This window comes from Malurus melanocephalus, unplaced genomic scaffold (genome assembly GCF_030028575.1).
Source record: "Malurus melanocephalus ecotype Western Australia unplaced genomic scaffold, MMel_1.1 scaffold_12, whole genome shotgun sequence".
NCBI classification, from domain to species: Eukaryota; Metazoa; Chordata; class Aves; order Passeriformes; family Maluridae; genus Malurus; species Malurus melanocephalus.
In genome coordinates this window covers 2299799-2313403 of record NW_026623244.1, presented here as the reverse complement: position 1 = coordinate 2313403, position 13605 = coordinate 2299799, and the positions used below count along the sequence as shown (strand labels likewise).

The 13605-nt window shown below is 38.0% G+C and overlaps 1 protein-coding gene across 8 annotated transcripts in view; it reads right to left on the bottom strand.

Moving 5' to 3' along the window:
- Positions 1-13605, bottom strand: part of BTRC (beta-transducin repeat containing E3 ubiquitin protein ligase) — a 112967-nt gene that overhangs the window by 94722 nt on the left and 4640 nt on the right. For 5 of the 8 annotated variants that reach the window (XM_057380024.1, XM_057380057.1, XM_057380050.1 and 2 more), the window contains exon 2: positions 1379-1447. The exons of the other annotated variants lie outside the window; for them this stretch is intronic. In XM_057380024.1, coding sequence (XP_057236007.1) covers positions 1379-1447 — 69 coding nt within the window. The remainder of the gene's footprint in view (positions 1-1378; positions 1448-13605) is intronic. 8 annotated transcript variants of the gene reach the window in all.

Sequence of the window (13605 nt, the reverse complement as noted above, 5' to 3'; positions counted from 1 at the left end):
ACCAATGCCATGCCCCATAGGTCAACAAACTTGAGCTCTGTGAGACAATAATTGCAGAGTTGAGATTCCTTTGAGACACCTTGCCTCCGGCTCAGCAAAGTTTAAATCAAGAAAACATAAGCCTCAGTGTCCCAACTGACCTTCACTAGTGTGAACTTGGAGAGAGAGAGAGAAATAGTCTCTCAGAAAGAAGCTCCAAAGCACACTTCAACCTTTGCAGCACATCATTCATTCACAGAAATGGTTTGCAAATGTAAGACTCAGTGTCCATCTTGTTACAGGTGTTTAAGCTCTGCTCAGTTTCACAGAAGTCAGTCTAAGTTGACAGCAGTAAGCAACTTACACAAGCAAGTTACTACTTACTGCTGTTAGGACAGTGACACAAGACTGGAGACAATGAAGCCCATCCTGTTAGCACCTTCAATGAAGCTCTCATATTTAAAGGGAATTTGCTGCTGCAGCTTTTCATTCTCACACTCTGCTCAAGTGACTTGGCTCTTTGTTTCTGTTGGGCTCACAGTACCACAGATCACTTCACCACCATGTTTCGTCATTTCACAACTGCAGTTGCCATGACAACAGGATGCAGCTTATCTGTGCTGTTTTCATWTTTCCAGGTTTGTTGCCATAACAACACATTGTGGCTTTCTACAAAAACAGCAACTTTAAGCCATGTATTATCAAGGACGCAAGATTCATTATGTATGTATGTTCACCAAAGACAAGATCTGTACAGGCCATTTGTAAATTAAGCTATTTTTTCTGAAGGGGGATTTTTCACTCACAAAAGTGAAAAGCTGACAGCAATTGCTAGAGGCAGACTGCTGAGACATCTAAAGCCTGGCCTTTAATAATAGCCAGAGTAATATAGCACTAGGCCACTTCCGAGTGGGGACTCCCCACAGTGTCAGACTGTGTCAAACTGCACAATTGTTATGTGATGTGAGTAAGTGTCTATACTTGATTCACCAAGGCAGATCTGAATTAGATGCTAGATGCAATTCTCTTGAGTTTTAACCCAGTGGCCTTCCCATTATTACCAGCATCACCACCATGCAGCTTTGTGTTCGAAGGCCCATTTTAATTCTGTAATTCAAGCTGTTGTTGTAGATTTGTTCTCAGACTCTGACCCTCTTTGCTTCCAGGTGACTGCATTTTGAACTTTTATTTACAGGAAGTGCACATTCATCAGACTGGTGAGAAAATGTTATACAAACACAGCATGCATRAACACAAAACAGTGATGGCTATGAGGGGTATCAGCTAACATGGCACTGTAACTTCATTACACCCTCATTTATGTACTTCACTAATGAGACAAGCACAGGTGTCCAACACGGTCCCTCACATGAGATGAATAACAATAATACAGTCCAACCTGCTTTAGCCATGCTTGGTATCCAGAAGATATAAGTTGGAATCCATCTTTTGGCATGTGTATTCGGGGCTAGGAGAGAATAGACATAAGAGAGACCTCCTTTTACACTGGGACCTAGCTAACCTAAGTCTAAATTCTGGAGCATTTTAAACAATGCAGATTTTTTAAACCACGTATGAAGGTTTAGTCCCCAGGTTAGTTCTTGTTTATTGCTCTGATATCAGCTGCTTTAAGAACACTTTATTTAAAAAGGTTACCATTATGTTTTCCACCATTTCACATTTCAATTCAGTATATACAGGTATTTTTTTTTTTAAATTTCCACAAAAATCCACTTGGATAAGCACAGCCTCTGTGGTGGGCACAATAGCAAAGACTAATGATCATTAATGCTTTTGACACTACATAAAGCAGATGGTGTCAAAACAGCAGCAGTCAAGCTATGAATGTTTTCACAGTCACCATTCTCAACAYAGTCAGACCAGACACTGGACAACATGAAGAGATCACAGAAAATTCCAGAAGAGGTGCAGCCTTAATACCAGGGTAGCAGGAAACTATACTCACACACAGCCATAAATTATGCCTTAATTCAACAGACAAACATAATCTCCTCCCCATTTACTGTTTTCATGGTTTATTGGGTTGAAGGAAAGGCAAGACATCCAATTGCTCTAGAAGCACAAAACATACAAAGTATAACTTACAGCTAAGAAAAGGTATGCAACAAAACCCAAAACACTGCCTGGCAGGATATTAATTTGCCGTTCAAAGATACTGTCACAGTCAAATGGATTCAAGCGTTCCCCATTCCCCCTCCCCCCAAAAAAGGAGATGCTTAGAAATTAAAATCACATCTAAGAAACCAGACCAGACAGGACATCCACATACAACAAGTCCAGAGTCTGTCTTACTCCTGGAAACTACTTCACAATCCCTTTATTAATTCACAGTACTTCCCCTCCAAATCAGATCTGTGCCCCTACCACTCCTCCTCAGAAGGCTGSAAAAAAGCTTTCTCATTTTCAGAAAGGCTCTGTTGAAGGTGAGTTTACTCTTCATTTGTTCTTGAGTCAACACAATAYTTAGTTTGTACAAACTGCATCCACTTTGGTACTCGTAACACCAAAAAATACAATTCTTTGGAGAGAAAAAATGTGTTAGAGCTGAATGACAAACCTTCACACCTATGGTGGGTAGTCCAGCCTTAGAATTTGAAAATAAAATAAGAACTAGAATAGGCTAAAATCTTTGTCTCTAAAGAGAAGTACACATTCAGGATTTTACWTTATACTTTGAGTACTAGTTATTTTTGCCCCTCTCCAGTTTGAATTTAAATCCTCCTAAATCTTTCAAAGCAGTAGTAAGATTATGCCCTGGTGTCCCAGCCAATGATCTCAGTTGAACATGAATTTTAATAACCGCCATTTTGCTGATAAATTAAAAGTCAAGTATATCTGGTTACTGGATTCATCTGCTGTGTTTGGACTTGCAATGCTTAACACATTAACAAACTGTGCTTTTAGGAGACTTCTCACACAGCTAGAAGCATMATCCTCCAAGACCTAATCCTTCCTTCAGCACTAACATCATGGGTGGCTAGTCTCTCTACGACTGTAAAATGAGGACAACACTCATTTAACCCACCTCACAGGTTTGCTGAGAGGAGCTGCTGATATTTCTGTGTGCTTTGGAAATGGAAGAAAATATATGAAGTGCTTTATATCTAGCAAGAACACAACAGAAACGCACATTTTACATCCGGCTCAAGTGCTACAGTTGCCTTTTCAAAGTAACACAGGGCAGTATGTATCTATCCAGGAAAAGAAAGCCCTCATAAAAAAAAGCAGAAATAACAATCTTTTGAAATCACAGTGTCAGAAGTAGAGAGTCCTGAATACCAGTCTCAGATGTGCCCAACTTCACACAACAAATTGTGAAAAATTACTTCATTTCTTCCTGTTTCTGTCACCTAACCTACAAATTAAAGGATAACAGTCAAGCTCTTCAGACCAGCRAGCTGCTTAACATTTGCTAGTCCATCAGTCCAGAGTAGTTTGAATAACTGATTTAAGACACTGACTTAAACCATTTAATTTTAAGACCCTGGTCCTGTAAATATGTCAGTGTATTAACAGTTCTGTTGCCACCAACAGGATTACTCCTAAGCAGAAGTGTTTCCAATATCAAAGATAACACTGTATTTCCATTTAGACAATTCTTATCAGCACGATTTTTTGTGAAAGTGAAGTTGCTTGAGTATTAYAAAAAAAGCAATCAGGACTTTTAGCAGATTAGCAGCTACTGTAAACTCAATTTATTTTTCAACGCTGGCAAGTTAAACATAAYAGTAGGAGAAACTAAGACACATCACTCATCCCTCAATACTGTATTTGCAAAATCCTCTCAATGCGGTATGTCTCCTCTGTATTTGATAAACCTATTCTTATCTAAGAAGAAATGAGACTACACGGAAGAGAAGCAAATTTTACCAGTATGAGATGTGTGTGTCACTACCCACATCCTGCTGCTTAAGCCATTAAAGTGGGGTATTTGTACAAGTGAGCCCCSATTCACATCAAATCAAGCACAACAGAAAACATAATTTAATTAAAATTTCACAGATTGTCCACTGGCTAAACTTTTATGAACAATCTCCCAAATTCTGAATTTCTGTGGTTCTCCAAGGAACACTGTAAATGATACCTAGRAACGCATTCTTCAGCAGAGGAAGGCAATTAAAGTAGAACATCTGGTTAAAATATTTTGATTTGCAGTATCCCAGTGACAGTAGAAAGGACTACAAAAGGACTRTCAATTTAAAAAAATAAAATTAAATTAAATTGTTCCTCTTCCCCCCAGCCTCAAAAAGACAAAAACCTGTCTTTTTTTGCAAACTGTATTAATCTATCAATCAACACTAAAATCTTCCATTTTTATCATCCATTCAAAGCAATTCCACCAGCAGTACAATTAACTGCCCAGCAAGACCTACTAATTTTTGTATTTTCATGCAGACACATCGTTTATGCTYATAGTTCAATACCATTCATAAGCACAGTATTTTCTCTCAGCATCTGCTCCAGCATTTTCCATGACTGRAAAGTCATGCTTTCTAGGGGAAATACTGCTAAGGGAATTTTGCTCTCTTTTTCAATAGCATCGCCAGCGAGTGCTTTCCTCAAAAAGTAATTCTGAAAGCACTATAACTGCTAATTTCTATCTATGCTATTTTGCTAATATTTCACATTTTAATTTAGGTGAGTGATTAATTAATAATATAACCTAGTCTACCTCCTTTCCCAAGACATTCACATTTATGATTGAGGCCTTCCTTTAAAAATGAGCCTTCCATTACCACAGATGGCTTATTCCACAACCATCAGCACAACTAACAGTTCTGAAATGCAATTTTACTCTGTATGAAATCTTTAGTCTCTCTAGTCTTTCTGGTGTCCACTGAACTTGTTATCTATACATTAGCCATAYATTAAAATTATTATATATATTGCAACTGTCTAAAACTGAGTAGCCAAAATAGCTTWCTTTGCTCATCTCTTTGTCTGCAACCCCTGGCTTTTTTCCTTTAGTAACCTATTCTACCATTTTCAATCCATGTGATTTCTGCAGTCCCTAGCAAGGCCCAGAACAACTGAATGATTTTTGAGAACAAGTCAGTAATTTAAAATTCTGWGGTACCCTCTCCACTTCTCTACAAAGGCTGATTTTCAGAGGACATTTAATTACAGGCCTGAGTTCCTATTTTCTAAGCCTAAACACAACCCCTGAAGGCTTACAAGATTTGAGTCACAGCTGGAGCTGTGGTTACTATACAGTTTAAATATCAGCCTCTTTACTGTGCAATTTGTTTCGAAAATCAAATCAGATGCTGTGTCATAAACAAGTGCTAATTAAGTACTGAACGGAAATTGGGCTTTTTTGTGCAAGAAGGGTTCTTAAATATCTGCATCTTCACTTCCATAGAAAGGATAAATACGTCAGGAATGATAATTATAAAAGGAAACCTACTATAGTACTTCCAAGGCAGTACTGCTGCCTCTGCATTTCATCTGCTTCCATGTAAGAAGAAATGGGGGGGGGGGGGGGGGGGGGGGAAGCTGAGACTTGTATGAAATATATACATACTAAGGATCTTATTAATCTGATCATATCACCCGTAATGCTTCCTTTTCCCTCCGAGAAGACATTCACTCTGGGTTTCCATCACATASGATTTAAACAAGCAAACTAAACCCATCTCTCTTTCTCACTGCAAGCAATAATGAAGGTACTTATACTACCACTTCTTTTGAGTCATGATCTACACCCAGTATTTATTTGACAATAGCAYTGAATTCATTAGATATAACACCTTGTTTGATAAATATCAAGTGAAGAACAGGAATAATGCATTTTAATACTCAGAAGGTTGCCTCTGAGTAACAATATTCATGACTCCATTAACTAACAGGCTCTCGGCTACAAAGGCAGAATTAGATCTGTCAGTCACTGACAYGGAAGGGCATGGCCAGTTGCACTGAAGATTGTCCAGTTGAGATGACTTCCACAGCAAAGGAAAGTATCCCCTGTGGCCTAGAACTTGTAATGAGTTTGCATCCATTACAGCAATAAACTGAATTCCTATTACACAATATACAACTTCATGGCCCAAACAGATCCCTGACTCTACTGCCCAAAGCAATACTCAAAATAAGGCACAGTTAGATCTGTAGACTTTAATTCCACAAAACCAAACACATGATTTCAAAATCTTTCATTGCTACTAGGAGAAAAACCCATGAACTCTCTGATCCTAAAACCATGAGTTGCCAATATTTAAGTGTGCCCTTTGTGAGATTTTGTAGAAASAATGAACAAACACTAAGTCAGCTGACTGTCAGGTCTCACAGTTTGATACAAACTCCTTCAGAAGGACACAGCACTCTCGAACAGTAGGTTCTGACTGCCTGCGAACTTAATGAGTTCACCGCACGTGGTGAACATGGCTACTCCAGTTCTTTAATGAATCTGCCTCAGTTTGTCGACTGAGATCTGCTCAAAACCAACTCCCACTGGAGAGTGCCTATTTATACTCCTTGACAGATAAATAGATGCAAGGTTTTTTTATATCCTGCAAGAGCAGCAGCAACCAGGTAAACTACTTTAGTAACATGAAACACCTGGATATCTTCTTTAGGGCTCACAAAAATACTAAGCTACAGTAYTGAAAACTAAATGGAGACCCATGACAGCACTCCATTAATCTCTGAACAAAGTAACAGCAAGATCCACAAACATGCTTACTCTAGCAGTGTGGAGATCCTCTTTGTGCCCATGYTTGACTTCACAACCATTTGACATTTTAAGTATAAAATTCAAGTGCTATATCCAGCTTCTTTCAAGACTGCAAGATCTGTGGCAAAGAGAAGCTCCATTTCTCATGCAACTTTCTGAATTTGTGCCAGGTAAGTATCCAACAAAAAACAGTGACATTCAAASTGCAAGCATTATGTATAAAACAGCAGCTGGAAGCTTGTCCAGAGATCAATAAAATGAAGTTKCTGCCTTCCAAGTATCTTGTCTCTTTTTTTCTAAGTCTATAGAAAAGTCAGAAAGCTCACCTGGATTCTAATTTTTCACTGAAATTCAAAGTGTGAGGAACAAAAGCTCCTGTACTTAAAAAAAACATACAGCCAAGGTAAAGAAAATTAAGTTTGGAAAACTACTATCTCCATAATCAGCATAAGAACCTACAAAGTTAACCTTCACCTTCTCAATCTCCTGCTGAATTTTAGGTAGCAGACAAAAAAAGCACACAGGGGAGATGGGTKACAGGTCTGTGCCTGCTATCCTGAAAGGAAATCTGCAGTTCACACWTTAAGCAGACAAATCTGTAAAAGGAATACCATTTTTTTCTAAAGAGRAGGAAACACTTTCAAGACCAGACTCCCACATTCAACCACATTTTCTGCTTAGCTACTGAGCCGTTGTCTTCTGAGAAGGCTCCAGCACTCCTCAAACATTTTCCTGTTCAATAAAGTAACCAAAACACTTCCTTTTTGGGGGAATGGCCATTCTGTCCCAATACATTTCCCTTCMAAAGCATTCTGCAACAATTACAATGCAGGACCTTTTCACCCATCRGAAGTAACTTGGAATCCATAACTAATTGCCTCAAGAACTTACCAAAATACATTAAATTTCTTTTCCTTATGTTAATTCCCTGTACCAAGTTCAGCTCCATGACAGTTCTCAACTCCTGGCACAGGATGCAAACCTGTGCAAGCCTTTGCTTGGCTTAACTAGAGCAAACTCCTCCTTCAACCAAGAACCTCCAAAGCATCACCTGCAGTCTTGAAGGACTACAATGCCAAGATSAAGTAGGGGTAACAGCAGCAGCTGAAGACCCTGGTAGCATCCTCATGTGGGACAACCACCTGTAATTCTACCCAGAACAAATCCAAAACATTGCAGAAATGACTGGCCAAAAAAAGAAAAAAATCAAACCTAAAAATCCAAAAATCAAGCAGTATGACCTGTTGCCCAAGAAAGAAAATCTACTGAGACTGAGTACTGACAACTATTGCCAAAATGAAGCAGTCACCATGGGAAGCTAAGTAAATCTACTCCCAATTTAGAACAAATGAGAATTAGTGCTAGACTAACCAAATCTTCTTCTTTAAGAAGATCATTCAAGTCCAGACAAATTACAAGTAGTTAAGCATTCGACAGATGACAAATAGGAAGTTACTAGTTAAAATGAAGAGGATTAGGATTAATACCAGAATTATAAGGATAAAAAACTAAAAATGGTAGAGCATCACAGGCAATTTTGAAAAAAGAATCATCAAGCTGTACAGAGAATGATCCTTATTGAAATCTATTATTAGTGTTGAAATTAATGTTAAATATGTTCAATAATGGCTAAAAAAATCCCAAGAATTACTGATGCGCTAATGAAATAAAAGAGACATCATAAATATATAGGAAAGACCATCTTGAAGATTTGGTAACAGAACTGACACATGATGCATATAAATCAAGAAGTTACATTATTTCCATTATAAATTAGGAACACAGGAAGAGGGAAAGAGGCCCTGGGATACGTTAGTCATTAGATAATGATGCCTCACCCACAAGATGTAGCCCTGGAAATGCAAATACTACTACAGAATATTGTATAAAGTAAAAAATTCCCAGAAGAGAGGAATTAGGATTACTGCTAGCATAAGGAATCCATAAAATATTTCCTGGAATGTTCTATATAGCTCTGGTCATTCATGTTTCAGGGAGACTAATCAAATTCTGCAGCTGTTTAAAAAGGTCTACTAAGATKATCAAAAGTTACAGAAAATTCTTATGACAGAATCTTATGACAGAAGGAAAAATAAATTTTAAAATGCTGGTTTAGCCTGACCAGATCCACCTCAGAGCAGAATATGACTGGTCTCCATAAATATCTGCAGATGAACACAGGGGAACAAGGAGAGCTGTTTAAGCTCAAGGACACTGGCAYATGAACAAATGAGAATGAATTAGCCATGAATGGAGTTAAGCAGGAAAATAAGGATTCTGAATTTCAAAGYAGTCAAATTTGGAATAGCTCTGCAATGGCACAGCAAAGAGAATTTCACTTAGCAACTACTTTCARTAGCTTGCAAAAGCTTTAGAGAATACATTGGTTGCCAGTATCAGACTTGAACCCATGCTCCACAAGACCTATTCCAATCCAACACTGATATGGGTCTTCTCAYTGACAGGCTCTTTATCATCTCTGCAGAAAATCTTATTTTAAGTTCAGTGAGCTTATGGATACATAGGAGTATTTTCTTGATGGTGAAAAACTCRCAGGGTATTTATGCTTGCTTATAACAACAGCTGTAACAAAGTACTAGAGCAATATACCTCACTGGAGTCATCCCAGTCAACAGCAGGAAAAATAAAAAGGAAAATGTTACAAAAAGAAAAGGGAGTTTTTTGTCCTTTAKAACATATTAATAACAGAAAACACCTTCTGTCATATTTGAAGAGGCTTGTTAACATTATTTGGATTTCTTTAGAAAACTGCTGAGATGATTCCAAGACCCATCTTCTAAAACGAGATCGATCCATCGTTTGTTGAGATTACACCCACTTCTCATTGTTCTAATTTGCAGGAGATGAATGATAGCTGGCTGCATTTCTCAGTCATGCTGAGAGTTTTGGCATATAAGAAGGAAGGGCATTGAGCAGRCCCAATGAACAACCCCCCTGGAGAATCGCCAACATCTTCCTAATAGACAGAATTCAAGGCCAACTATCCATAAACTAAAAGCAACTCCCACATAAACACTGCTCCATTCTGCATCRCTCTCACAATAAATTACAAATGATGTGTGTACAGAGGGAGACTGACTACATTGTATGACCGACTTTCATGATAGACCATTTTTCTCTGAAACAACTAGAGACTGTTCTGGTTGCTGTACGGGCAAGCATGGAAACGTGCAGACTCTTTTCTAGTCAGCATACAGTCCAGCCCTGATTAACATCCAAGCAAAGACTGCCATCGCATTTCTCCAGTGCTTAATTCATCCCCTTATATTGGGGGGTGGGAACCCCTCAAATCTRTAAGAATAACTATGTCTAAGCTGGAAATACCATGAGAGAAAAAACCTCATGTAGGCACAAAGCCAGTTGACCAAATTCACACCAGAGTTCTGCTCTGGCTAGTATTATCCACTTGCTCCAGGCGCTTTTGAAGAAGACAGGTCCATCTAGACTACAGTTAGAAGAGCACTTAAAATTGTTCTGCTGACATACAACTGCACTTAAAAATTTCTTCATTCCTTTGTAGTATGCTCCTGCAACCTTTCCCTTCTCACCATGGGATTAAGAAAATTAAACCAGTATTAGGCTTTTTTGCTTCTTCCAGTCCAAACTGGTTACTCCAGTGGATTCTGCCAAGAGGCTGCATGGCTCCTGCCCACAGACTGTAAACACTTCTGTCCTTCCCTCAAAAAGACTGGAAACCTTGCTGAACTTCCCCATTCTTCCTCATTCTCTCCTTTCTATTGCTCTCAACAAAATGACAGCACAAGACCCTGTTTTAGCAGTGGGGGAGGGAAAATTAAATCAGATGTTTCTCAATTTTTAGTACTGAGAAGGACTAGAAACAGCTAGAGAGTRCAAAATTATGATCAATAATTTGTTTCCAAGCAAAATCATTGTGGAAAAGTGAAACAATTTAAAACTGTAAGTCATCATCTCTGCTTCTGAACCCTTCTGTCATCCCAGCTAACAAATCYGGCTGTGCATGCACAACGGCAAATAGGCTGAGCACCCATTGGTTAATGGGACCACAGAACTTGCACATAGAAGAGAAAAAAAATTGAATTTTAATGCAGTTTTTAGAAATACTTGTCATTGTTTCAGCAYTGCCATTTAGTGAATGGGACCGATTTCTCTCTCAGTAGGGGATGATATTTTAATGATGTAACAATGTACTTCCCAGAAGAAAGACAAGCCTCATGAGGCAGATTAAAACTAAGAATATTCAGATCCCATTAAAATCAGACAGTTTCAAGCCATTTTTAAAATTAATTTTGTTTAATGATAAAATGGGTTATCTTAACAGGTGGCTAGCCAATTGTAAAATTAACCAAAACATGGTCAGAAGCACAAGGCTAGCTATTAGAAGAACTGGTTTCTTTGTATTCTGCCTTCTATTATCAGTGTACCATATGACCCTACACAAATTTCTCTAGTCCATGGCCCCTGGCAAATGCCTGAGCTTCAGCTTTCTCTTTCTGTAAGCAGGGGCAGCATTTGTCCTACACAAGATTTCCCCAGAACCTCAGAAAAGGAGGAATTAGAAAGCTCTGTTGTTTAATACACAGGAAATATTTAATGCAGTTCCCAGGATGTTTCTTTTCAACCATTTCTGTGGTATCAAGAAGTTTTTCACAGCACTAATCAGTATCCTGTCAAGGAAATAGCTTCATGTTTGATTGCTTATTAATTGTATTTTGAGCACTTACTCTTTAGCTGCAGCCACTGGACTCTGCTATGCTACAATTAATTTTCAGCTTCCACAGCTGAATACACAGTGGATTCAGCCCTTCTGTGGAAAATCGCTTAAAATTTATAAAGAATAAGCCTTGTTAAGCATCTCCTGAATTGTAAGAAGGAAATGATGAAAACTGAAGAAAACACTCAGTAYTGGAAACACCAGTTGAGCTTGCTACTGAGGACAGTTATGTATTACACAAATCTCACCAGCATGCATTCAGTTTGAGATGACACAATGTAAGCAGACAAGGAAGTGAGAAAGCAGCTTGTTCCATCTGCATTGATGAATTTAGCATGAAAATTTGAGATGATGAAAAAATCAAATTCCTCAGCTTGCTGGTTTTGCTGGTCTTAAATGTGACCTGACCATTTATACCATAAATACTGTTGCAGTAATCACTGAGAAAATGAATATGACAAGAATATATGACAACCTATACAGATGAAAAAAACGTTAGTGGAATCCCTTCACACAATCCTTAGTGAGAATTCCTGATTTCCAGGTATAAACTACTGTCCTTGTAACAGAAAATATGTACTTCTCATTAACATGTTTTATGGTATGAACAAACCACCAACACAGTAAAATCCATAGAAGTGGATGAACACATTTGCTTAACAAGCATATCCACTCAACATTTGTATGCCAGGAAATACTTTCTGTTCCMCACTTAAAATGCTTTTAGAGTGTGAAGTGAATTTTAAAATGAGACCAGACCAGGAAGTTTACTCTGCCATTTAACTTTTTGTCTCATGTCATTCYTTCTGCTACCTCAGTAGCTGCTAGCATTGAAAACAAAGAAGAAAACAACATAATTTTATATTTTCATCTCATTTATGGTCCAGACATCAGAGCTTGGAGTATTTCTGGTAGCCAACCAAAAAAGGCCATTTGATTTTGTCATTCGACACCTCTTGAAGAGGTGATCTCTGAACAGTGTACATTCCTACCTTACCTCTAGAGATGACACAGCTATAGAATAATTTTATTTTCTTCCTCTAAAATCCTCATTAGCTTTTTGTATATCACAATATTCACTATAGTATATTGAGAATGCTGAAGCTACCACACACCTTGTATCTTCCAAACATTATTTAGGAAACTCTTTGCSTAACCAAACTTTGTGGTTAGAACAGTCTGCTTTATCTTACTAATGAGAATGATAATTTAGTACCAAATACTCATGAGGAATTATAGCTCTGCTGACTGGCAAATAATTTGCCAAGGCAGATTAGTTTAGCTGCATAAAATAAATATCCACCTGCACATACTAGCACTAATCAGGGCGTGAAATTAAACTTTTTATTCAGTGGGAAATAACTGCTGCAAGGCGGCGATTTAGTCGGAGAAGCAAATATTAAGGTCAGCCTATTCTCTCTGATGTTTATAGTACATATTACACTGCGGAAAGCATGGTGCAACAAATTTGGCTTTTTAAGTCTATGAAACTAAATACTTCACTGATGCGATWGCAAATTTGCCATTTGCTTTTCTAATTGCATACATTTAATGGAGCAAAGTGGCTGAAATGAAACATTACCAGAGAAGTGAGGGTGAAGTTACTGAAGTACCAAAGGCCTGCACCAAGTGCAGAAAAATCTACAGCATGAAGTTTTGGGTAGAAGAAAATTAATCAACATTTTTTATACAATATACTAGTCCCAACAAATACCCAAAACAACAGGGTGCTATTCCACTACCATTGGAAAAACTGTTAAGCATATGTTTAATATTCAAGCAGGATTTACAACCCCACACTTAGGAGGCAATGCCCTGCTATCCCAACTTACAAAATTATTATCACTGCTTTCATGAWATCCTTGCTTTGGATACCCAGGATTCTCTGCCACAATGCCCATTACACAAAGATGTTACTAGGAAGACTCCAAGGTTCTCAAAGATTTTTTAAAATATTTACCAAATAACAGGTTATAAAAAACCTGGTCCTAYTGACACCACAAATTCCATGGGTTCAGTGCAGGCAGAGCCTCTTTTAAAGCATAAGCCTTTGTCCATCTRTTCCATACATATACAGACAGAGTGGGGAAAAAAATAAATTTTATTACCCTTCAGCCTTCAACTACACTGACTGTTCTTTATTATATTACCTGCCAGTTATATGAGAGGTCCTACAAATACAAAAATACAAAAATTAACGAACTTCAGAGTTTTCCGT